The sequence below is a fragment of the Amphibalanus amphitrite genome, unplaced genomic scaffold (assembly GCF_019059575.1).
Source record: "Amphibalanus amphitrite isolate SeventyFive unplaced genomic scaffold, NRLGWU_Aamphi_draft 000521F_arrow, whole genome shotgun sequence".
NCBI classification, from domain to species: Eukaryota; Metazoa; Arthropoda; class Thecostraca; order Balanomorpha; family Balanidae; genus Amphibalanus; species Amphibalanus amphitrite.
The window spans coordinates 436,273-461,375 of NW_024882015.1; the positions used below are offsets into that span (position 1 = coordinate 436,273).

The 25,103-nt window shown below is 49.8% G+C and overlaps 1 protein-coding gene across 3 annotated transcripts in view; it reads right to left on the reverse strand.

The window, feature by feature from the left end:
- The window catches only part of LOC122393177 (protein sprint-like), a 46,172-nt gene extending 21,397 nt beyond the window's left edge, over positions 1–24,775 (reverse strand). Inside the window, exons 1-2 of one of the 3 annotated variants that reach the window (XM_043388952.1) lie at positions 24,723–24,775; positions 3,064–3,191 (exon numbers count right to left, since the gene is read on the reverse strand). In XM_043388952.1, coding sequence (XP_043244887.1) covers positions 3,064–3,191; positions 24,723–24,761 — 167 coding nt within the window. In that variant the 5' untranslated portion in view covers positions 24,762–24,775. Of the gene's footprint in view, positions 1–2,997; positions 3,029–3,063; positions 3,192–17,940; positions 18,097–24,722 lie in introns of those variants that run through there. The other 2 variants (XM_043388953.1, XM_043388954.1) reach the window with 2 other exon arrangements.
- Between the last annotated feature and the right edge of the window lie 328 nt (positions 24,776–25,103).

Below are 25,103 nucleotides of genomic sequence, written 5' to 3' on the forward strand. Positions count from 1 at the left end.
CAGAGTTTTCAATTCACACCGTCCTTTCACGAAACGAAGTCAGCCAACCCCATCCGCGGCCCGGGTCGGTCCAATCCCATCTACCCTCTGCGCCACTGGGCCAGCCGGTAGTCGGGTCACGTCCGGGGCCGTGTCGCGCCCCACTCTCCAGCCGACCACTTCAGCGTCAGGTCATACCGACGCGGCGGGACGCTTCTCTCTGATCACATTGTGACGCCACCGGCACCGGTCAGGACTCGAGAGAGGTGTGTTAGCGGAGTGGGGCTGTTCAGAGAGCGGGTTTGGTAGAGACGGGGAGAGGAGAGGGAAAGTGAGCGGGGTTGAACGGGTGCAGATAGGTGGTCTGGGGAGATGTCCATGGGGTGATATCAGGGATATCCAACCTGCCAGCTGGTTTCAACAGATGTAAACTTCTTTGTTCAGGTTGAGCTTTCTAATGACAGTGATAATAAAAATATACGATGCGGGTCTTATATAGCCGAACAGTGAATTTGACGGTATTGCGCATCTCCGATATCAATTCAGCAGCGCTAGCCTCTCGCTTTGTCCCAGCGACCGGCGCGGAGTCTCCACCAATACGATTAGGGAATGAGGGAACCGTGCGCGACTGACCCCGGGTCACCGCGACCCGGGAGGTCCCGGGCACCGTCTCAGCGGGTCGAGCACGCTTCAAGCGTTCTGGAAACATTCCCGGACACACAGGTATGCGTCCAAACAACAGCCACAGCTCTGTGACGAGCCGAGCCACAATAGGAGGCGGCAGTAAAACTCGACTCGGGGGTGGTGGTACGCCGGTTGAGGAGGAAAGGAACGCCGAGCAGGAGACTGACACAGCACGAAACACCGTGGAAAGTGAGCCAGCACAACATGAGAAACGCTGGAAAATGAGCTCCACAGTGCACCACAACACGAGAGGCACTGGGAAATAAGCGAGCAAAGGTGGGAGGGGTGGGAAGAAGAAAGCTGACAAGGATGCTGCCGTCGAAGACGATATATTTTTCCCTCGAAATACGTGGGCACCTTCCGTATAAGGCACTAGAATCGATACGTAACATCGATTACGATTGTCACAAAGTCATCATACAGAGCGATTGAATAATAAACTTTGCACATGTGGGTGATAAATGACGCGTTTGTAATGCAATGACTCATGTCTCAGGGCGGATCACTGGTTATGCACGCCAACACCCGAAGCTATTATTACGTTATCAATGGGCGTGAACGAAAAAATTACCGCAAATTATAGGGTGGTGCCAGACACCAATTCGTACCGCTTTCATTTATGTTCACAGACCATCGATAAAATTAATGCTATCGCATGAACAAACACAAACGTTACAGCCGTCACAACACTGCAAGGAGCATTTGCCTAAACATTCAGAAAAGGTCCGTATGCTTAGCACATATTTGACATCTGCTAAATATATAACGAAAATAATTGTGACATTTTTTAAAAGAAATGTCATAAATAACCTTCAGCGCTGGGTAACATATCTCTCGGCCTCATCAAGTCATTTGGTGGCATACCTTCCCTCGCCTCCCCATGTCCGCCTCCCCCGCACTCAGTGGGACACAGAGCATTAGCAGTTAGCACGGAGCAGGCAGCGGGCAGCGGGCGCCGGCACTGAAGATTGAGGAGCGCAAACAAGCCTGAGGGTCACACGTGGGCGCGCGTGCCGCCGCTCTCCCCTCTCTCCCTCCCCTCCCCTCTCACCACTTGAGGTTCACACTTGATGAGAGACCACCACGGAGCACAGAGTGAGATACACTGCACTCACTGTTCTTCGTCACACCAGGAGGGAAGCTCGTACTCGAGGTCCCCTGTGGCCTGAAGTTTCTGGGAAACAGCTATCAGTGACACTGCTGGAGGTCAAGTCCCTCGTCACAGCAAATGGGCGCGCCCAACCCATATTTGTACATTTCGAAAAGCAGAGCTTTGCCGCTTTCAGCTGAGAATTATCCTGAGAATTTCCGACAGCGCGCTTGCAGCGTGACCGTTTCTTGCAACTGTGTCTCATCTGATGACCATGTTTGGCATTCCAGCTCGCTCCCGACACGGGCTTCTCGCCTGTCACTGCGAATGGCGAGGCGACAGTGCGGGGGCGACAGAGGCGGCGCAGCAGCGGCGAAAGTTGACGCACATTCGGCGCAAGGTCGCCAGACGTGTTGGGTGAGTGTGAGTGAGCGGGTGAGTTAGTGTGCGTGGGTGAACCTGAGTGAGTGGGTGAGCGAGATGGTTCGGGGTTGACAGAATGTGTGGCCTGCAAAGCGGCGGTGACAGTGGCAGGGGGCAACGGCAATACGCCTCCCCACTACTACCAAAAAAGAGTCAAAAGCAAGTTTATCGCCACCGTATCAATAAATAAATTGAATAACGCGGATATTCGACTTACGAGAAATTTCCACAGCGGTAAATTAACGGCATACCAAAGGACCGTGACAACATTTCGATAGCTTATCAGGAACATTGGAGGGGCTCACGTTTCGAGTGGTGGATCATGTAGAATTTCTGGCCATCGATAAGGGATTAGTTGATCAGATAATGGAACAAGGAAGGGTTACGATACAAAAGGATCTTGTGTGAGAGACTGGGCATATGAACTTCCGATCATCTGCCCACTGGTCGACTTTTAGAGTGATGAATATAACTGATGATAAATCAGCTTTCTCAACAAAAGCAGCAGTTCTCATCTGCAATTACCAATCACCAAAGCACAAAAATGCATTCAAGCGACTATCGATATATGTAGCCTGTAGGTATCGGATAGGTCTCTCGAAGCTGGTCTTAAATGCAAGCTCGACTTTTTAAGATTGACCCCTGTTACCAAGGTCACGTGACCCTTGTGACCCAACCGTGACCAGCCTGTGACCTAGATCACGTGACACACTGACTGACCCTGTGACCTCGGTCACGTGACACACTGACTGACCTTGTGACGGGGCAGGTGGCGGGGACGGGTGATCCTGTGACCTCGGTCACGTGATACTCTGACTGACCTTGTGACGGGGCAGGTGGCGGAGCGGGTGACCCTGTGACCTCGGTCACGTGACACGTTGACTGACCTCGTGACGGGGCAGGTGGCGGAGCGGGTGACCGGGTAGTGCTTTGTGGGCGGCGGCGGCTCAGAGTCCGGGTCCAGGCTGAGGTCGTTCAGCATGTGGTCCAGATCACGGGCCAGCGAGTTCAGCAGCTGGCGAACAGACAGACATGTCAGACAAACAGACAGACAGACAAACATGTCAGACAAACAAACAGACAGACATAGGTCACGAACGAGCACATCACCGGACAGTCGGCGTGGCAGAGATGGAGGGCAAGACGGTATAACGCCTTTTCCAACGGTCCTGGTCCGCGGTGAGGCATCTCTTATCACCACGCATTGCGCCGCAATTCTACGCGAAACAAGTCCGATCACATCGTTTCCTCAGCATAAACTCCAGCGTACATATTCCAACACGTGTACTACATGCAATGAATCTTAAAAACTCGCTCAATACACTATCTATCGAGGGAAACAAGCGGCAGATTCGGGTCATACTCCGTTATCGGCCAGCGCTACGGCTTCTGTCGGCGTCTGATGACCTGTGGGGCGGATGGCGGTCGCGGGTGGAGGGCGGAGAGCGAGGTGGGTGGTCCGAGAAGGGTGACCGCCCCCGCCCCCGCCCCCACCGTCGCCGCCCGCACGCATAATGCATTCTCTGTCCAATGGTCCACTTCCTGATGTGGCACAGTAATGTCCAGGGTCGGTGGCCCGGAGCGAATGGGGTGAGGGACATAGAGAAGGAAGAGAGAGAGAGAGAGAGAGAGAGAGAGAGAGAGAGAGAGAGAGAGAGAGAGAGAGAGAGAGAGAGAGAGAGAGAGAGAGAGAGAGAGAGAGAGAGAGAGAAGGGGAATAGAGATTAAGATCATCAGTACTTGACGGAAAGGAGTCACCAATTCGAAGAAGATAAGACGCGTGTTGTCGTTCAACCGATTTAGTCATGCATACCATACAATAGCAATATCTCGTAGTTTACTTCGTCAAGGGTGCAATACGGAAGAATCAAGCGACTTAATGCAACGTTTTAGCGGCCAAAAAACGAAAGAGTTTTCACAAGCAACAAAAACACCTCCGCATAATGCTCACGGAAGACCGGATGCATAGACCGAAAAAGAACAGTTTATCAAAGAGGTCGAACAAATCGTGTCGCACGCATACAAAGTAGGTATAGTGCTTGGCGGCTGGTGAGCGATGACATCATTCAGTGTCGCCATGTCGTCAACAGTGACACAAACAGCCCACGGAGAGAAAGTGGCGAGAGGATGTGTCCACTGTCCAGCGCAGGACAGCTGATGGGGGTGGTCAGAGAGGGAGGGAGGGAGGGAGAGAGAGGGGGACAGAGAGAGAGAGAGAGAGAGAGAGAGAGAGAGACAGACAGACAGACAGACAGACAGACAGACAGACAGACAGACAGACAGAGAGTTAGAGAGAGACAGAGAGAGGGAGAGAGGAAAAGAGAGAGAGAGAGAGAGAGAGAGAGAGAGAGAGAGAGAGAGAGAGAGAGAGAGAGAGACAGACAGACAGAGAGACAGAGAGAGGGAGAGAGGAAGAGAGAGACAGAGAGAGAGGGGGATGAAAGGAGAGTAAAGGAGTGACCGTAGCCCCAGAGATTGAATGGATAACCGTGCGCATATCGGTTCCGATCTAGTGACCGCCGCGGGTGATCGGTGAATAGGTGAAACCGTGACATAGGTACCGTGCTGCTCAGCCTGCCAAATGCGGTCACCGCCTTGGGCGCAATGAAGAGACTGCATATAAGCGCATCGGGGTGCTAAATGCTGGGTGATCTCAAAAAGGCTTCGGAATAAAACGACTAGAAGACAGCGATGATTTCGGGGAAAACGAGACGGAAGATATTAAAAAGAAAAGACTGACCAAAAGGGCAGAAGAAAGGATGTAAAGAATACCGACCACTTGATATAACCATAGAACGGATCAACGGAAGGCACTGGTAAATTTCTGATTATGTGTCAAATCTGATGCGGATCCCATATCCCTCACCCGCCCGCAGCACAGCGCCGATTTCCATTGTTTGTTATCGGACGCTGTATTATCACCTCGACCGCCTACAGCGCCAGTCCATATATCAGCCCCTCGTCTGTCGGCAGGCGTCCGGTCCTGGTGGGCCATCACATCAGTTAATGCCCACTGTGCTGCTCAGAGCGTTTGACCACATGCTGTACCGCCTGCTGCCCCGTCCACCGCTCATCCGCCCTGTCCACCGCCCTGAGTAGCCGCTCCTCGCCGCGAAGCGCCGCTCAATTCTCCAGCCCCGCGCTGATGAGCCTCTCCATTCCGGCGGGTCCGCTCGCTCCTGACGAGGGAGCGCTCAAATCGAGCGGGGGAGGTTGATGAGGCATCCCGTACCGCGCGGTGTTTACCACGAAACAGCGGGAGACAGGCGGAAGATGATCGGGAGATGAGCGGAAAGCCAGCGGGAGTTTAGCGGAAAACCGACGGGAAACCAGCGGAAAGCGCACGGCATGTATCGCAAACTTTAGGGAAGAAAAACATCAAAAACGAGCGCATTTCTGCAGAAAGTTTGGTGGTGAAGGGACCATATGATCGCAGGCATGAAGAGCCGTAAAAGAAATAGGTGTTTTTTCTCTTGTTTCCCGAAAATAAATGCCAAACTTTTTTGCTGCAATGTGTTTGTGTTCGACTTGTGGGTATAATGCAACAAACTTTACCGGCTTCAAAGCGCCATGGTGCTGATTTAATACGGCAAACACATCTGATTAGCCGCTTAAACCCGTGGAGCACGCAGCCACCGTAAAATAGTGAATGCTTAATTTTCCTGAGGAGTGAGGAAACGGCTGACTTCTGTCATTACAGACTACGGCAGGAACAGAGAGGCGATGGCACCATTGCAGAGTGCTTGCTGCAAAATATGCATTTTTATCAAAAAATACCAAGTTACCACTGTATTATACTGTGCAATGCAGGTAGCTAATCTGCCGCGTAAGAAACGCTATCCATACCGACTATCGACCAGAAGCGTGCACCGTATAAATCAATCAGAAAACGTCGAGATTGTTTTCTGATCAGACCAGCTTTGCACCATGAAACAATCGATCATACCTAACATCAATGCGCCCATCCATCACCAAATCAATGGATATGCCACTAAAATCCGTAAATCTCCACTCCACTACAGCCGAGACACCTTGTTTGACAGTCTTTATCAAGATATGCAGACTTTACATGGCAAGCATCAGCTGCCTTTACCGGTCGTGTAAACATCATGTCGATCAGTGACATCCTGGGAACATTGACAAAAGCAAGGCACCGTGCACGATAACTGGACTAACGGTGCAGGACCCTACCACCATGTGTGGAAGGCACTCGGATGTGATATGCATTTGATTCGACTCGGGGTTCCGATACGGTTGAAATGCAATTCGAGTGCGGTTTCACAAACCGGTAGGGTTCGTTGAAGATATCATGGTACGAGAAATACGGTTTGTCGCTGCAGTTAAACGGTTACCATTTGCGACCGCGTTTAGGGAAGAATTTGAACGCGATGGAATCTACTATGCTTCTCAAGATACCAAACATTTTCAAATAAATTCCTTTGCGACCCTGCAGCCCGTAAAAGGCTGAGACTGCCATTAAGTTCGCCATGCTTCAATAATATTCGGAATTAACCCGTCTCAGGAAATAATAAACCATCAGTCCAAAACACAGATAGGTGCAACTCTCGCCAGATCCCAAACATCATTGGTAGGTATTTCCATCTGAGCGCACGTCAAGATGCCAGACGTCAGTCATGGCCACCAGCCACCCTCTGAGGGTTCAACCACCACTGCAGTTGACACACCAGCTCTGGCTCTATAAACATGAACTGCTTCGCCCTGAATGAACATTGCACATTGCACAGTGGACACTGGTAGGGACCTCTGCCACGCCCAGAATGCTGGTCGTGGCTGCGGCTGCGACTGCGGCTGCGACTGTGACTTATGCTGAATGTGGCTAAAACTGTGACTAGTCTGTGCCCATGAGTTGTCTGTGTTTTGCTGGAACCTTTATTTATGCCTATTCCTGTGTCTGTGCCTATGTCCTTGCCTGTATACCTGTGCCGTGTCCGTGTCCGTGTCCGTCATGTCATTGTCCGTGTCCGTTTCCGTGCTCATGCTGTGAGTGCGTACACATTCCTCGGCCACGCAGACACGCATTCCTCAACGGCAGGTGGACAGAGGCATCAGTCTTCTCTGTCTGAAGGACTAACGGTCCCCTCCGCGTGCCAGGGATACTCACGGCTCGACTTGCTACACGTAACTAGCGCGTCAGTGACCGTGAACGAATGCATGAGGCGATTTTTGGCATCCCGCTGCGTTAAACGGACACAAAATTCGTGAGACAGCATAGTTCAGACTTGCAAAGACGCATTTTGTGGTGAATGTTTACAAAATACGCGTAGATATCTACATGGGGATTTCCAGTGGCGGGGGCTGGATTTTGAACATCGACAAAGATGACTTACTGGCTGTGTCATCGGACATCGTTATTTTGCAGACGTGTGTTCGAACTTCGGTGAGATCTGCGACCTCACAAAGACACAGCATATCGCTCAGCGTAGCGGATTGGATTTTAGAAAGCCCCAGCACGCACAGACAGCCGCAACGGAGCCGAAGCGGAAGTGAAGTTTTCGCAAATCCGTGTGCGTGGGCTAACTGCACCATCGAAATGAGTAAAAAAAAAAGTAAAAACAGCGTTACAGCCCGCACAAACTCGATTCCGCGAGCTATCAGTGTCGTATCATTGATCACGATAGTCGAGCCAGATCGCCGCAAAAGGCAGCGACACCGGCTAATTACCTCGAGCGGGCACAGCTAACGGAAGGTCACGTGAGCAGACGCACGAACAGAATCAGCTGCTATATAGCACGCGATGCCAATGACACGAGTCACAGGAGGAAAATAAACATACACTCGTGTCGGACTGGCTTTTGAATTCTGGACAATGAACATTTAGACAAAACACAGCTCTGTAATTGTTGTCAGTTTTCTGAGTCAGCTTGACAGGGAGCATAACGGACGTGAACGCTTTTGTTTTGTTAACGAGAATCACAGGTTTTGTTTGGCTGTATTCTAGAGTTGTTAATTATAATTTCCAGGTACCAACACAAAAGCTGCAAAACTACTTTTCAGTTGCAGAAATACTGTTGCAATGTTGTTGCTTTGGGCAGACTGCTGCATATCGCTGCAAAGTCATTGCCCTATTCAGTCGATATTTCAACTATAAATAGAATATAAATCGCCACCATTTGGTATCATGCCTCTACGTCAAGCTACTCCGAACGCATACGTTGATCGGTCGCCGGGATGACATGCGGCTTTAAAAGTGAGATGGCCTTGGTGACCGGTGTTGGTGCGCGCTGACCTCGATCAGAGCAGCGTCTCAACGCGCGACAGCCGCGTCACGCGTCTTGTCGAGACGTCTCGTCGTCGTCTCAAGTCAGTCGTCATCCGTTCCGCCTGGACACCTGTCCGGTCTCATGATCGTCCCGTACCGTTCCGTCCAGTCACGTTCAGTCCAGTCACCCGTCCAGTCTCGTCCCGTCCCGTCTTTCAGTGTCGTCTCGTCTCGTGTTGTCCAGCCAGTTGTCTAGCCCCGTCGCGTCTCGTCTCGTCTCGTCTCGTCTCGTCTCATCACCCGTCTCGTCATCAGTCGTCAGCCGTCTCGTCTTGTCTAGTCTCCTCTCGTCCCGTCTTGTCTCGTCTCGTATTGTCCACTCTCGTCTCGTCTCGATCCAGTCTCGTCTCGCCTCGTCATTTGCCAGTCGTCACTCGACAGTCGTCAGTCGTCAGTACCCCTGACTGACGTCTCGGTGGCGCCGGCCAGCGCGGCGCCAGCAGGATGCGTTACCCGGGTATCGGCGTCCATCGGCTCATGCATTAATGCGCCGCATACTCGAGCGGTGTTACTGGGCCGGACCTTTGCGAGGCCGTCAGGGTAGCTCTCATGGAGACGGAGCAGTTCGTCTTAAATCTGGGCTAGAGTTAGCAAGGGCGAGAACATAACTCGAAGGAATCATGAAAGTTCATTAACATTGTTCGTTATCGAAATAGCGACAATCTAGTCTATACTTAATCTATGTACGGAATATTGATAAAAATGCACAAATAACGGGTAATTAACCAGCATTTTACCTGGATGGACCTGGTGGTCCTCCGCCCTCGGTCCAAACAGAGGACCATCAGCCGGGGCGGGCAGTGGGTCCGCTCTAAACAGCATCCTCTGGCACTTACACAGGTGGCGTGCCAAGGTCCCGCACGGCCCATTAGCTCCAACAGGAGCTGCCCTCGCCAGGGTTCGTGTTTATGGCTCAAGATCAGACGGTGGTGAGGGGTAGGAGAGGACGAGAGAGAGAGAGAGAGAGAGAGAGAGAGGGGGGGAGAGAGAGAGAGAGAGAGAGAGAGAGAGAGAGAGAGAGAGAGAGAGAGAGAGAGAGAGAGAGAGAGAGAGAGAGAGAGAGAAGGCATCCCTCTTGCTAACGCTCCAAGTTTCCATGTCAGTGATCGTTGTCTAATGCAAGATGACATTCAGTCTTGGTGGAAAAGACCCGACGCGACACTCTGAGATTATTCCACCGAGCGATGACATTCCACCAGTCCAACTGACGTGCCATCAGCCGTCCATCACCTGACGCGCCATCAGTGACGTGACCTGACGTGACGTTATCTGGCACGCACTGGCGTTAATATGCCGCGCACGACGTGGCAGTCCATCTGTCCCCGATCAGGATTCCAGGTAATGCGTGCGAGGGTTGGGAACGCAGCTTTGACATCCGCACATCGCAGGCGGCTCAATGATCTGTGGGCGGACGGGGGCACTCCCATAAGTCCTCGAGTGATCCGCCTTCCTAGCTCAGTCCCGCCCTGGCCCTCCTACATAGCTTACAACTCCGTCCCGCCTAGATACCATACTCAGCCACGATCCATGTATGCAGCTCGCTAGTCATCGCCGATGGTAACACAGCAGCTATTTCACCAGCCAAAAGTCACCGCTGATTAATTCCTGTCCATTGTGTTTTAATAACGTCCATCGGGTGCCGGACGGGTTCCCAGTATTGTCCGGTATGGGGTAGCTCCGGGGCGACGGGTTTGGACTGCCAGGCAAGGGTGACGATTTACGTCAGCTGATTTTGGCAGCCGTCGGTGTTGGGTGCCTGTCGGCTGTTGTGGAATCTAGCCTGGGCTGGGCTATATGGCCTTGGGCTGGGCGGTCCCGATAAACTCAGAGTCTCAGAGGTTAGATAAACACTGCAGAGTGCAGTGTATCGGTAGCTAGGGTAAACAGTACAGAGAAGTACCCAGAACGGGCACATGCCGAACGCCTGGGTGCGATGTTCGTTATGGCATTTCATATTTGTAAGTCAAATGAATGGAACTTAAAATGCAAGCAGCACAAGTTAGTTCAGAGCAGCGAGGTGTTTATGAAACACTCCAAGGATTCTAACTGACATTAAATTGAAACAAAACCAAAGATCCTCAACAGCTAGAAAATGAGCCACCGTTTTCATTTTGCCAATTCAGTTCTTGTTTCAGCTCAAACAATTCTGCAAAATTATTGTTGCGAATCAACCATACCTAATGCAAACATATCTATTGAAGGTCAAAACATTATATAATCAATAACACTACATAAGGTTCAGAAATCAGATCAGCCCAATTTCGTAACACCCACCACGGCCTCAGTGTCGTGACCCGATGAGCAATCACAGCCACCGTCCATCTGTCAGATTTAGGGCACAGCAGGGGGTGACAGCCGAAATCGGCCCCCCTGTCGAAGCCCCAGTTCGTCATCGTTATCCGTGCGAGGCCGCAGGTCGAGAGGGCTGGACGAATGGATGCATCTCAGGTATCCAAATAAGGTATAGGTGCATGGCATCAGGCTCTATAAAAATGTGACTATTCCTTCATGCACGAAATAATTGGCATGCAACTAAAATATAACGGCTGCAAAGAAAACAACGCACAACGTGACTTTGGGAAACAGCTGGAAAGTTGTACTTTTTATCAGTGAAGCAGCAATCAGTTGGTAAACAATGCTTTTCTGGCTTTTACACAACAGCAATGCCATTTCATATATATCATGAGACACTTGATTAACGAAGACACCAGCCTAAACAAATTTCGCCTATACGAAGCGTGCCTTGTCCAACAAGATAGCTGCAGACTACCAGTACCACTCGGTGGAATGTGTGCATGATGAACGGAAGACAACTTTCACCTCTCATTTGAAATCCGTCTAGACACGACTCGGGGTTTTGTGCGCCCGAGTTGACAAGGAACACCTGACAGGGACGTTGTGTAAGCATTCAGCCTTCGCGAAGATGCTCAGTTCTGAACAATTTATGACAGCTAAGACAGCTTAAGTTTGGCTTCTTTTGCCTTAAGGAACATCAAAAATGTTTAACGAGCCCACCACAGGCAAAACAAAAACGGTCAAGCCTCATATGTCCCATGATTAATGTTGGCAACTGTACATACACAACCGGTATGCCCCCACCAAACCATTCCAGTAATACCTCACGCGCCGTTTTCATTCACCCACCCGCCCTTCCTCTCCCACCCCTCTGTTCCCACGTCACAGACCCGGGGGGAGACGCCAACAGCCAGCCTGGAGGCACGCACGACGGCCGCCAGACCCGGCACTAAATCGTAAACGACGATCGGCGAGCGCAGCCATAAAGCGGTTCATCAACGCCAGAGGCGGGCCAGGCACCCAACCAGCCGTGCACAGTTGGCTAGAGAGCCAGGTAAAAGGCCAGTCCGGCCAGTCGGCAGCCATCAGCCGGCGGCCAGGCAGCCGGCAGGTCGGCCGGGCCTCGCCAAGTGTCAACGTTCCCGGCACTGAGCGACGTCGGCGGAAACAAGAAATTGGCAACAACGCACCATAAATTTTCAGACACGTCTGCATACCTGTCACGAGAGTTTCGTTTTGCAAATAAACGGTCTATGGACAGCATCGTACAGAACCATCAGTAAATGATCGAAACAAGTTTCGGGCACAAGCTGTTTTTTTTCAGAAATATCGCAACTCCAGAATTCTTGTGAAAAGCAGCTGCCATGGCACACATCTGCCTACCAAATTCCTACTGAAATGAACGTCAACAGATGTGTTTATAGTTTGAAGCCAACCCAATATATTCGTCTTTTTACAGCTCAAATGACCATCATCTCACACGGTTCTCAATCTCCGCCCGCAGCCCGTTAGAACTGAACAAAAAGCCAGTCAGTAAGACACTAGAAGGAAGCACATTACCGCTGAACTCTGCAGGCGGGCTCGGGGGTCAGTCAGTGACCCCAGCCCCCGGGGAGGAGACGGCGGGACCTCCGGATCGCCTCCCCGACTCCACCTCAGCGGGAGCAGGTGCGTGAAATGGGGCGCATTTAGCCGCTAAACGTAACTCGTATATGGCACCGCTGGAGGAATACTGATCGGATGATCAGTATGTACCGGTGATCTCATATTTACGATGATTGAATGACGAGGTGATATTCTTTGGAAACATAAAAGCTCTCCAAGTCTGCGCTGCAAGTAGCGGAACCGCTGTAGCCCGTAAGCATTTCACCCGTTCCTGCCAATATATTACCGACAAGTTCATCTCTCTCTGCGCGTGACAGTCGTTCGAATGAGGCCACCGTGCCGTCGCTGTGAGCGCCGACTTGGGCTCGGTCAGTGACCCTCTGACACCGGTGCACGGCGCTCTCAGTGCACAGACCAATCGTGCACGCACAGTGCACGCTCACACAGAGCTCATCCCAGTGAGCGTGGCTGGATCTCGGGTCAGACAGTCCCGACCGACCGACCGCGCTCTGTTGGCCTTTTGATCCGACCGCGCTACACACTCGCAGTTCTGTAAGAATCACTGTCCAATGGTGAAAGAGGGATGTTCCGTGCAGAGGATAGATGATTCGGGGAGCCGATTGAGAGTGAGACACCATTTATCCACGCCGGAGAGAGTTTGTAACTCTCTACAGGCCGTAGCTGCTTACCCGTGTTGCCCCGCTTTGGATACGAGCACGGATTTGAAACCCCAGCAATCGTACGTTCACCCTCCGAACTAGCTGTCTTCACGGCTTACAAGGCTTATTTGGAGATCTAAAAATCGCACAGACAACGCGACATGCCATTGTCCAGTGCAGCTTTCCTAGCGGGTCGGTGAGATTAGTGTAATCCACTTCGAAGGGAACGGAATGGTGCAGTGCATAGGGACACTATGGGACCCTCCTGGCTCCCCATTGACGCAAACCAGAGGGAGGGGCTGAAAAATATTACTAGACAACGTCGTAAGGTAGCCGGCCTCGACACGGCAGCGGGCTGTGCGCCTCCGGGGAGCACGCGACGGGTTCACCTGGACGGTAACGAAATTAGAGAGTCACGGCGGCAGAATTGGCGAACAGTTCGGGGATCTCTGAGACCCAAAGGAGTTTACTGTGGGATAGAATGGAATAGAAATGAGAACATGTGAGGTTTCAGGCTCCATGTGCTCTGATTGTATAAGACGCCGCGGAGTGTTGCTGTCAGCAGACGGCGATATGCTAATGCTCCTGTTCAGCTATTCAGGTATTTGTTGCTTGCAGTTATAGCAGACCAAGCACGTTTGCAACAGGATATGCAGTGAGCAAGTGAGGGTCACACATGTCGGCTTAACAGGAACCTGATCGAGAGCTGAAGTGCGCCATCCGTATAGATCAGTCTGGCGAGTTTATGAGCTTATCCCGTGTTTGGTGCGCCTGTTCAGGTGTTGTTTGTTGATATGTTCTCTGTGGAGATACACGTATGATTGAGCTAGCGGATTTGCATAGCAGCGTAAACGTAAACCACAAGTAGGGAGTTTATGTGAGCAGAGACTTTATAAAAAAACGCGAGTAATTCAATACTTGAGCTAGGCAGATCTGAAGCGATTAACAGACAAGCTGCCATTAACCCGGTTTACATAGCATATTCGACGAGGCTCTAGCTCGTTAACTTGGCGATAATTTCGATGCAGTGGTCTACAAATATTTAGAGGGGATCATTTTGTAAATTGTTAAGCACCATTGGCATCTTTTGCAACATCACGGACGGAGGTATAAGCTTGCAACAAACCCTATGTAAACCGGGTTATTGACCGACTGTCATCTTTTACTCAACAGTGACCGTTTCATCACGTCCTTTAAGTCAAAATATAAATAAATCCTATCCGTTCGTAGCAGCAATATCTACCCCAGCCTGTGCTAGTTAGCCAGATGTGTGTGCCGACAACGGTCATGATACACAGCTGGCACAACTGGGTCACACACCAGCCGAAAAGGGTGCATATTCGTCACAGTAGGCACACACAGCTGGTGATTGGGGGGTGGCGAGCGCGAGCGAGTCTGCGGGTCTGTCCTCCTCAAAGTGGCAGGTGTGATCGTGTTGATAAAGTAGCGGATATAGATCGTGACTTAGGGTGAATAAAAGCCGGTGGTGCAAATGAGGAGGTGGTGGATGAACTCTTTAAAATGTGGTGTTTATGTTTTGCATTAAAGTTAATACCCGAAACTGTACTAAGTGCATTTTACGTGAATAACAAAACACACTTTTCAATGGACGCTTCATACGTCAGCAAAGAAAGAATGACACAACTTGAAACTTCTTGTATTCATAAGCTGCATTTCACTGGAGCTTATCTTTGTGATATGGCAAGCCAATGCTTTTTTAGACTATTGATTAGTGTTAACAACATCAGAATAAAAAAGTTCAAGGCCTTTAAAGTCTTAGCCATTCGAACGGTACAATGAGCATCATTTATCAAGATGATGTCTACACATAAGTACAAACGGATCAGGATGACTGTCAGATTAGTGCCAGAATATTCCGATAATCTTTCGCCACATGCCGTACTTTTTCCTGATAAGAACAGCGTTGCCTGTCATTAAAGTAGGGCGCACTTATCAGTTGAACTCGATTCATTTATTGAGATGATCTAATGAGCCACTAATTGAGCCAGTTAAAGTCATCATAAATCTGGTCGGCTTCCTTTACTAAGCATCATATCAAGAATAAATCATTTCGCCGGAACAATTAAAGGGACCCTCCCACCTTAACATTAGATTTGAGTTGAGAGAGCCAAAATGGGGTCCCTGGCTCACAATTACCGGTTTCGGCACTCACAACATCGAGAAATGCCTTAAATCGGAAATATTGAATTTCAAAATTGCAGCATTTTGATTCAGAGGGGCTAATGCATAGGAATACCCCTCTGAATGTGTGACGTCAGCGCAGATATCTAACGATTTTTAAATGTTTGACTAAAACGTTTTGTAGCACGCGGTGGTATATGCTGCTTTGCGCGCAACAAATGCCGCACTTTCAAATAAAGTCGCTAGGAACAGCGGAGATCCCAAAAAGTAAACAAAAGTAAAAGTCTAATATCTTGAAAACCAGTGAATATTTTTCGATGAAATTTGGTAGATATTCGTTTTTGCTCTTTCTGAACCGAGCGACATCACTTTCATGCCAATTCATTAACTTTTTTGAAGGTGGGAGGGTCCCTTTAACAAAGAAGTTCTTCACAAATCGCATACGATCATCTTTAACATAAGATGGTCATTTGATCAGTCGCGATCAGACAGATATTAGCTCCCCTCATCTGCAAACTCAAAGACAGATAAAGCACGTCTGCCATCCATCCGGAACCAGAGCGCATGTTGTAAGAGCAAGATCACGTGTCACCTGTTAGCGGACGCGCTCATCTGTCTATTTCTTCTGAAGAACTGAAGATAGATCATTAATCAAATGCACCGGCCTGTCGACAAGCACCAACTGCTACCTTCCGCCCACTAAAGTTAGCACATGCTAAGTGAGAAGGTAGTTAGCATGGGAAGCTGAAACGATCGCTCATCAGAGATCACATTTTTGCTGCATTGCTAAGTCGATATTCATGTTTACATTATCGTATATTCTTCCTCAGACTGCTTGACCTGCAGTCGTTCCCCAGATGCGGTCACGCCCGTACCGTGACCTCCACCTCTGACATTGTCAGCACCCCCAGTGACGTCATAATGACGTCACTGAGGGCAGCGCCAGGTGTCGGCTGGGCGGCGCCGGTATAGAGGGTGGAGCGGCGGCCGTCACCGCCCGGCTGATCGGCCCACATGGATCCGTTCCGTCTAGAACTGACCTCGCCGACCCCACCTGGCTCGCTCCGGGGCGCGTTCCGACCGTTGCTAGGAAATTCCCAGCGGATCCAGCGACCCAAACTGGCTCTGAGGGCGACAAAGGATCCCTTCTGCACCCTCCCAGCCACCAACCTTCACCCTGTGTAGCCGCCACAAAGACTCCTTCTGTCTCCCTTTCAACGGACTTCTCATCGGACCACCTGTCCCAATAAACTATCCCCCGTCGTCGGTCGTACCCCTTCCCATGAGGTTTTTGCTGGCGTGCGGACAACACCTGCCCAGACGCGCCGCAACGGCCCTTTTCCGGTCATTCTTTCAACTTCCGAGGCCCACCACCTGCCTAACCGAATCACCCCCCGGGGGCGTAACCGCCTTCAGTCGATTCCCATGAACGGCTAACTCACTGTTCTATCCTAGCAAACTCCAATCCTCATTATCTCGAACCAGGTCCTTCTCCGAAAGGAATGACATTCCCAGAGGCAGCGCCGGAGGTTATGCGTCACAAATACACAGCACACGCACTGCATCACCGAACCGAGTCAACCCGTCATCGCGTCACCGGCCCGGCGCCGTGAGTCATCGCGGCTGATGACGGCATGACGTCATCAGGCCTCTGTCGGCTGAAAGCGGTAGCCGAAATGAACGCCATCGGACCGGACCGGGCTGGGATGGACGGTATGGGTGAATGGATTATATGGGGAATGTACTTGGGTTGGATGCATGAGATTGATAGAATGCGACGCAATGGTAAAGAGGAGGAGTGTCTGATACGATAAAACCGGAAAGTACGCACGTGTTGTCATTGTGCCTTGACAGATGTCATGGCTCAAGGGAACAAAATCTGAGGACGATTCGTCTTCTTACTGACAAATGTAAGCAGGTTTTAGCTTTATCATAAAATCCGCCTCCTACACAGCCAGAAGCTGCAACAGTCGGATTTTGCAGGAGCCGCGGCAGAATGAGAAGGTGAAAGTACCCGAACCGGCGCAGCCCTTGGAGGGTCGCACTTTGATCCGACCTATCGGCACCATCATTACAGCTCCGATCGGGTCCTGGCGAGTAGGTAGCGCGTTCCCAGAGAGTACCGAGGTCGCTTAATGTGAAGAAAAGCGTGCACACCGAGCCCGATAAAGATCGGTGGGGATCGGGAAAGCGAGCGAATCAGCCGCTTCCCCAGAAAGTGTGGGCAGCTACCCGGTAGGTTAGCTGTGGCCTTCACTTTCACGGTGAAGTTAGGATCGCTTTAACGGGCATCGCGTAATCCGGGCGCAGATGAAAATCAGCATGCAATCTGGATTCTGGCTAGATATTTGCAGAAGCATGCAGAAGGAAACTGATAAAACGAAAATTTAAAACAGAGATCCACCATGTCGATATAAAATGAACGTTGAACAACTGTACCAAACATCAAACACACCGAATAACAGATAACTAGGTGTTTGGCAGTGAAGATGCATATCAAAACGGCAAGGCCTTTATGCCACAGCAGGCAAGGGAGCAAACAAGGGGCAATTCGTGCTTCAAGAGGAACGGGAGGCTACAACCCTCAAGGTTCAACCGAGCACCTTCTGATATCGAAACTCACGCCGGTATTTCCCTTCCACCCAAGCAATCACAATGCACATTGCACACAACACGTCACGTGCACGAAACACCACAGCCACTGTATCCATTTTCTGCGACCAATCACCCGTGACAAACGCCCTGTTTACACCTCGTCTGGGTGTTTGCCACGGCGCTCTTACCTCCGTCTGTGGCGAGAACATGATCTGACCGCAGAGTGAGCCCACCTCCCTCGGCAGCTCGACGCGCGACACGACTCCCGCACCGACCGCTCGCGGCCCTCGCCCCCACACTGGCACCGTGACACGCCGCCCTCCCTCCGCGTGCACCGCCCGGCGACGACTGGCGACTGACGCCCGCTCGCGCCGGCAGCGGCAGCGGCGGCGGACGGGTGGCGGGCGGTTGGCGACGGCAGAGGCGGTGGCGGTGGCGGTCGGCTTGAAGACCATGGGAGCCCGGCATATCGGCATGACATGGGAAGCGGCGGATGATGTGGATGCGGTGCCTCAGTGGTTCTGGTAAACGGAGGCCATTCAAATACCAGAAGTGTACCCGCGACTGCTAGAGGATGAAGCAGCTGTTACTGAGCCGGTATCGGAATGTTTAGACTACCAGTGTAGCAGCTGATCTTAATGGGGTCCCAGTGTTCCGGTATGTTCGATTCGATAGGGTTTACAAAACATCCTATCGGTAACTAGCTATGATATATCATTCGTTAATAAATGTTTAAGAAATCATCGATGACTTTTGACTTGTTAAACAGGCAATATCAGTGCACCTTATCACAGCAGTGATGTGTGTAGGACAAGAAAGCGGCTCGGGGCAGCCTGTGGCGAGGAATCCGGTTCAGTGTCCGTCGGAGTGTTCCGCCGGAAGAGGAGCAGGTCCGGCGGAACGTCGCCCCGCCGGAGGGCCACACTGGTCAGCTGGTTAAATGGACCGGTGAAAAACACAAAACCCAGATAAAATATAATATGCCCTGATAAAACTTCCACAGGCATTTATGTCAAAGCTTCAAAAAAAAATCAGGCTTTCAACAAATCAGTTTCAAAAGTGGCGGATACCCGCATCTGTTGCCAACAAAGTCGTTCAACCCTCACGTCATCAGAGGCTGCACAGTGCACATCGGCAGTCAGCTAATAAGGCTAATCTCTCCCTCGGAAGAACCTTTGGCACCCCGCGGGGCAGCGCTCACGTAACCACCGTGCCGTCATCATACATGAGAGGTCACATGGGGCTTAGCGGATGGAAGGGTCAGGTCCGGCAGCGATGGGCGGTGGCTCCCAGGACTCCGTATTAGGAGAAGGTGGACCGGTCAGTTTCCATGCTGAGTCAGATAACATTACTGTTGGATGGAGAGACCGCCCGTCATACCAGCGACCACAACATCGGATAGAGATATGATATGTCGCCGTAGCTCCGAGTTAGGACGCGGCGCGTCATAAATTATCAACATCCGTGAGTTTGTGGCTAGCAGGCGACATAAAGAAGGTCATCTATGCTTTGCGCTATAATTTATAAGGCCTCGGAAATAAAACCGAACTAAAAGAAGTGTAAAATAATAAGTAGCAGTTAAAGGTAGTGTGCCAGCTTTCTTGGACCGTATGGAGTTAATGGCCCAGATAAGGAGAACCGGATTTTTAGAACTTTTCCATACCTTCAAAACTCATGGAAACGTCTTAAATTCTTCAAATTTTGAGTACCCCAGTGCGAAATTCGCCCCGACGGGTTGTCGGTCGTACCCCAACCACATTTCACACCACTATGAACAATAAATGCACACACTGAAATCGCTATTACCGATATGCTCATCCAATCAAGTTTCGATAAACCCGTTCATCATCATCTCCTGCGGTTTCGAACACGCCTGTTAGGCGGCTTCTGATGCTCGTCGGGGTCGGAATTTCCAAATACGCGTGGTGCGTCGGGCCGCGCGCTCTGACTTCGGCCAAGAAAAATGCGTCAGCTGATCATTGTCATTTCTGCCACTTGCGTGTGGTGAAATGGGGTCATAACTTAAGAGACTGCTGTTTTATATCAATTATTTTACATAAAATCATATTTCAAACCATAAATTAATGTTCGACAGCCAAATAAAAGAAATAATACCAATACGGGCTTACAGTTTAAGGCTCGACATTGTGTTGTCTACGATTAGACAGCTGATAACTCATTCCTGTACGTCGTATGGTCGTAACACTATAATGACCTTTGCTTATTGTCACAAGTGCGCCGCATTCGCGATTGTTGCCCGACGCCTGTTTGCAGGTGAGCCCACTACAGTTGTTATACATATCTAAAAACCGATAAACTTTTAGGCGAAAAAGGCACTATTCCAGGCCCATTTTTGATTTTTTTTTGCGATATTAGGTAAAAACAGAAGCTTCTTATCCTAGGAAAAATAAAATGGGAAATCTTTCAAAGGTGGCACACTACCTTTAAATCTAAAATATATCACTTAAAACTCAATGCAACACTGCGTCAAATATTATTTCTTCCCGCGTCTCTGAACTCAGCTACAAGCATGTGTCTGAAGCTACGGGCATGGTGGTCAGTGGCGATAGAAGCAACTGATGAATTTATCCTGCAGCCTAAGAAGGGTGAACGGGACATGAACTGTGATCACTAACGAACAGACATCGAGCATAATATTCGGTGTTCTGCACCGTTTCACATTCGATCTTTCGTTCAGCTAATGACATGGCGCCCGCTGAGCCGGTAGCAATTATATCGATTTGCACCTCCATAAACTACGGAGGGGAGTCGAACCGACAGCCGTGAGTCAGCTGAACCAGTGTATCCATTCACAGCAGCTGTAACGGTGAACAATACACGCCTGTGTAACGGATGGAGCATCAGCCCCGGGGAGCACTACCAGCAGCGTATAGCGGCAGCGTTTAACCCGCGCCCTGGTGGGGGGGGGGGCTATTTTTTGCCCCCCCTCCAGACTTTTCGATATATCTCCAGAACCGCTGCGCCGATCGTCACCAAACTTTCAGTACCCTCCCGGACATCAATTTTACACATTGTGACCAAAAAATTTTCCAAAGACTATGATAGGTTGGCCGGAAATGACGTCAGAGTGACGTCATGTTCTGCCGTTTTCGACCCAAAAAAGGGTTTCGCGGGAAGAGCTGTCAGGCCTATAGCTTTGCAAATACAGAAAAATGATAAAGACATAAAAGCTGTAGATTGGACAGGGCTACAAAACTGCTATCTCGGATTTTTGAAATTTTTGGATTTTGACCCCCAAAAATCAAAAAATAGATTTTTTGGATATACTAATCGAAAAATCCAAAAAGTTTTTTGAATTTCGCAAAAACCGGAATATATGTGATAGTCCTTACCGCCTTCCATCCACATACCAAATTTGAGATTGATACCTCCTTTTTTGGCGAAGTTATAGCGAAAAAAACTGTTCAAAATTGATGACGTCAAATTTTCAAACTCAATTTTTAGCAATTCTAGACCCCATAGCGCAAAACAAAGACCACCATTAGACTCCCCGTGACGAGCTGCATCGAATCAATACCCAATTTATGCAAAAATATCAACTTTAAAATTTGACCTTTTTTGGCCTGACCTTGACCTTACCTTGACCTGAACTTCACCAGAAAGTGACCTAAGCCGTACCTGATAGTCTTATAACCAACACCATTGAGTTGGAAATGAAAAATTGGCCATAAAACATGTATCACACAACCTTAGTAAAGTTGGGCTCATGTGACCTGACCTGTGACCCTTGGTGACCTGACCTGTGACCTGACCTGGTATTGCTAGTGACCTCTAATAGCAACATATCTACTAGGCAACTGACGCCCTACCGCTGATTCTCGACAAAATGCGTTTTCCTCGGTGTTATAGCGCATTCCCTAGAAGACCCGTGAACGGTGAAACATTTCATCTTTGACCTGACCTGTGACGTCATCGGTGACCCCGAGGTCAATGAAATTTGGTTTCCTTCGACAAATTTGACAGGCCTTTCGAACGCCGTTTGAATTTTGCGGATCCGTCCAGTAGTTTCGGAGATACGAGGGGGGGGGCAAAAAATAGCCCCCCCCCCCACCAGGTCGCGTTATAAACAGACCCCACCAGGGCGCGGGTTAAAGGTAGTGTGCCAGCTTTCCTGGACCATATGGAGTTAATGGCCCAGATAAGGAGAACCGGATTTTTAGAACTTATCCATACCTTCAAAACTCATGGAAACGTCTTAAATTCTTCAAATTTTGAGTACCCCAGTGCGAAATTCGCCCCGACGGGTTGTCGGTCGTACCCCAACCGCATTTCACACCACTATGAACAATAAATGCACACACTGAAATCGCTATTACCGATATGCTCATCCAATCAAGTTTCGATAAACCCGTTCATCATCAGCTCCTGCGGTTTCGAACACGCCTGTTAGGTGGTGCGGTAGACCGCGCCCAAAGCCAGGGCCCCGGTAACGTGAGGTAGCCGAGTCAGGGCAGCGTGCGCTGACCCAAGCCGGAGCCGCGCGTCCTCCCGGTGTCATGTGATAGCCCGGGGCTGCCCGCGGGGATGCGGTAGACCGCGCCCAAAGCTGCGGCCCCGGCTTGGGTCAGCGCACGCTGCCCCGACTCGGCTACCTCACGTTACCGGGGCCGACCGGGGCCCTGGCTTTGGGCGCGGCTTCTGCTCATACTTTATGGTGCGGTGGTGGTGCGTCGGGCTGCGCGCTCTGACTTCGGCCAAGAAAAATGCGTCAGCTGATCATTGTCATTTCTGCCACTTGCGTGTGGTGAAATGGGGTCATAACTTATGAGACGGCTTTTTCATATCAATTATTTTACATAAAATCATATTTCAAACCATAAATAATGTTCGACAGCCAAATAAAAGAAACAATACCAATACAGGCTTACAGTTTAAGGCTCGACATTGTGTTGTCTACGATTAGACAGCTGATAACTCATTCCCGTACGTCGTATGGTCGTAACACTATAATGACCTTTGCTTATTGTCACATGTGCGCCGCATTCGCGATTGTTGCCGACGCCTGTTTGCAGGTGAGCCCACTACAGTTGTTATACATATCTAAAAACCGATAAAGTTTTAGGCGAAAAAGGCACTATTCCAGGCCCATTTTTGATTTTTTTTTTGCGATATTAGGTAAAAACAGAAGCTTCTTATCCTAGGAAAAATAAAATGGGAAATCTTTCAAAGGTGGCACACTACCTTTAAATTCGCGCTGACAGAGCTTACGGCGTCATGTGATAAGAATGGAACTTACCTAATATGAAACTGAATAAAATCGTAAAGCGCGATATATGGCAATGAGGATCTGAAACTTGAGGTGGACCCGTTGGCCGATAGAAAGCAGATGGACGAGACGCCCATGGTTAACCCTAGAACGCCTAGGGGGGGTTGTATCAACCCCCCCCCCCTGAGGTTTTTTCGAAGTGCACGCTAAACGGCTTGTCGTAGCGGGCTGAAATTTTCAATACCCTCTGGGGCAACCTTTGCGCATCTTTTGCCGAAAAAAATGGATCGGGTCATGTCAGGTCACGGAGTTATGACGTCATAAGAGGTACAGCCTCCGGCCGGATTTTCACAAACTGAGTGCCAACGCCCGAGGTTTCCTGCCGGTGGTACGGACATCGGTTGATGGATCGTGATGAAACTTCCCATGCATGTTGGGGCAAGTATTGGCTATCATATGGTATAAGAAACTTGACCGGGTCAGGTCAGGTCACGGAGCTATGACGTCACAAGAGGAACAGCGTCCGGTACTATTTTTGAAAAGCGCCCGAACCACTATTTTGCTAATTCTTGTCACCTCAATGGGAATATGCAGCAATATTAGCTTCTATAGGGAGCAAATGGACCTCCCAAATCCAAAAATACAATCAGATTTCAAAAATTTAAATTTTGATTTTTCGAATTTCTGCCGCCGACTGTGACCTTGCCGACTTCCGGCGCTCCCAACGCGCCATTTTTAGAGCTAGGGAAACGAAATACATACCAAACGATAGAGAATTGATCAAGGAACACGATAGTGAAGGTTTCAAGTCGATATCTCCCACCGTTTTGCCGCAATCGCCGCGGAAAGTTGAAAAAGTTTGATTTTTCGGAAAATTTGACCTTTGACCGGTCATAAGTAGGTCAAATGTTGACCTAGGACCAAAAAATATACCACCAATCGCGAGATCTCGTTGAGAGCAATCCGTTGGTTTTTTCCGCTAAGCTCTACGACCTTCCGTTTCGAAACGCCAGGGGGGGGTCGTAACAACCCCCCCCCCCCCGGTCGTTCGTGTTATGAGAAATGGCCTGGTCGTGCGAGGGTTAAGCGCGTTATCTCACGACTCACGAGTCCTAGGTATAGGTGGAGGGCGTGGTCGATAAAAAAAAATCGATAACGCTCAAATGAAGCAGTCTAAAAAGGAATAACTGCAATCGAAAACCGACCGAGAAGTGATTCGTCGGGATTTCAATTTCCAGTTCCTCCCACGTGAAATCTTTAATGTGAGCGACTTTCAGATAGCACGAAGCGTAAAAGAAGTGGGGAGTTCAAAGAAATGGGGTTCAACATTTATTTCCCTAACGGGTCACCTATCAATAAAACATTTGCATGATCATTTTCACCACACTTAATTTTCAACGTTACGTATGACAATACCTACACGATAAGTTGTAACTCGCATATCACTGCCTAGATGGCAGTAGCGGCAAACGCCTAATAGCATACTGCACCGCATGGCACCAGGCAGGGGACTGAGGATCGCGACCTCGAAACGCCGCATCAAGAAGCCATTTCATTTATCGAGAAGGTAAATATCAAAACGCGAGGGAAGATGTTATGAACAAATGCTTTCAATGGGAAATATGATCCTTTTTGACTTTTTGTAGGCTCCGGTTTGTGTGTCATTTATTTCAACTTTTCATTAAAAGGCCGAGTAGAAAAGTTTTCGGGGTTATTCAAAGAGCGTATGTTCCCTTGGCTTACCTGAAGGGCAGACGCCACTGAGACGTTTCTCTCCTCCATTCTGGCTGATCGGACCTGCAAACAGAGAGCCAAATTAGTGTGTGACAGGGGGAGATATCTGACATTGATCTGTAAATATACTACTGACTAATGCGTGGAAATGTCTGAGCCCTTCCAGTTAGGGTGCGAGTTCTCAGTTCCGATTGGACAAGCCAGTAGTGTCGCTCAGACTGTCACCCCGAGGAGGGTGTATAACTTGCCCTCTCCGGTTGTCAGGTGCCTGGTGAGGTATAGCCGTCGGCCTAAATCTGGGGGCGTGATCGAGGATGAGGTTGGATTGGTCCTGAGGAAAGAAGGACTGATGACCACTTAACATTATTCATACAAGAAGACTTTGCATTA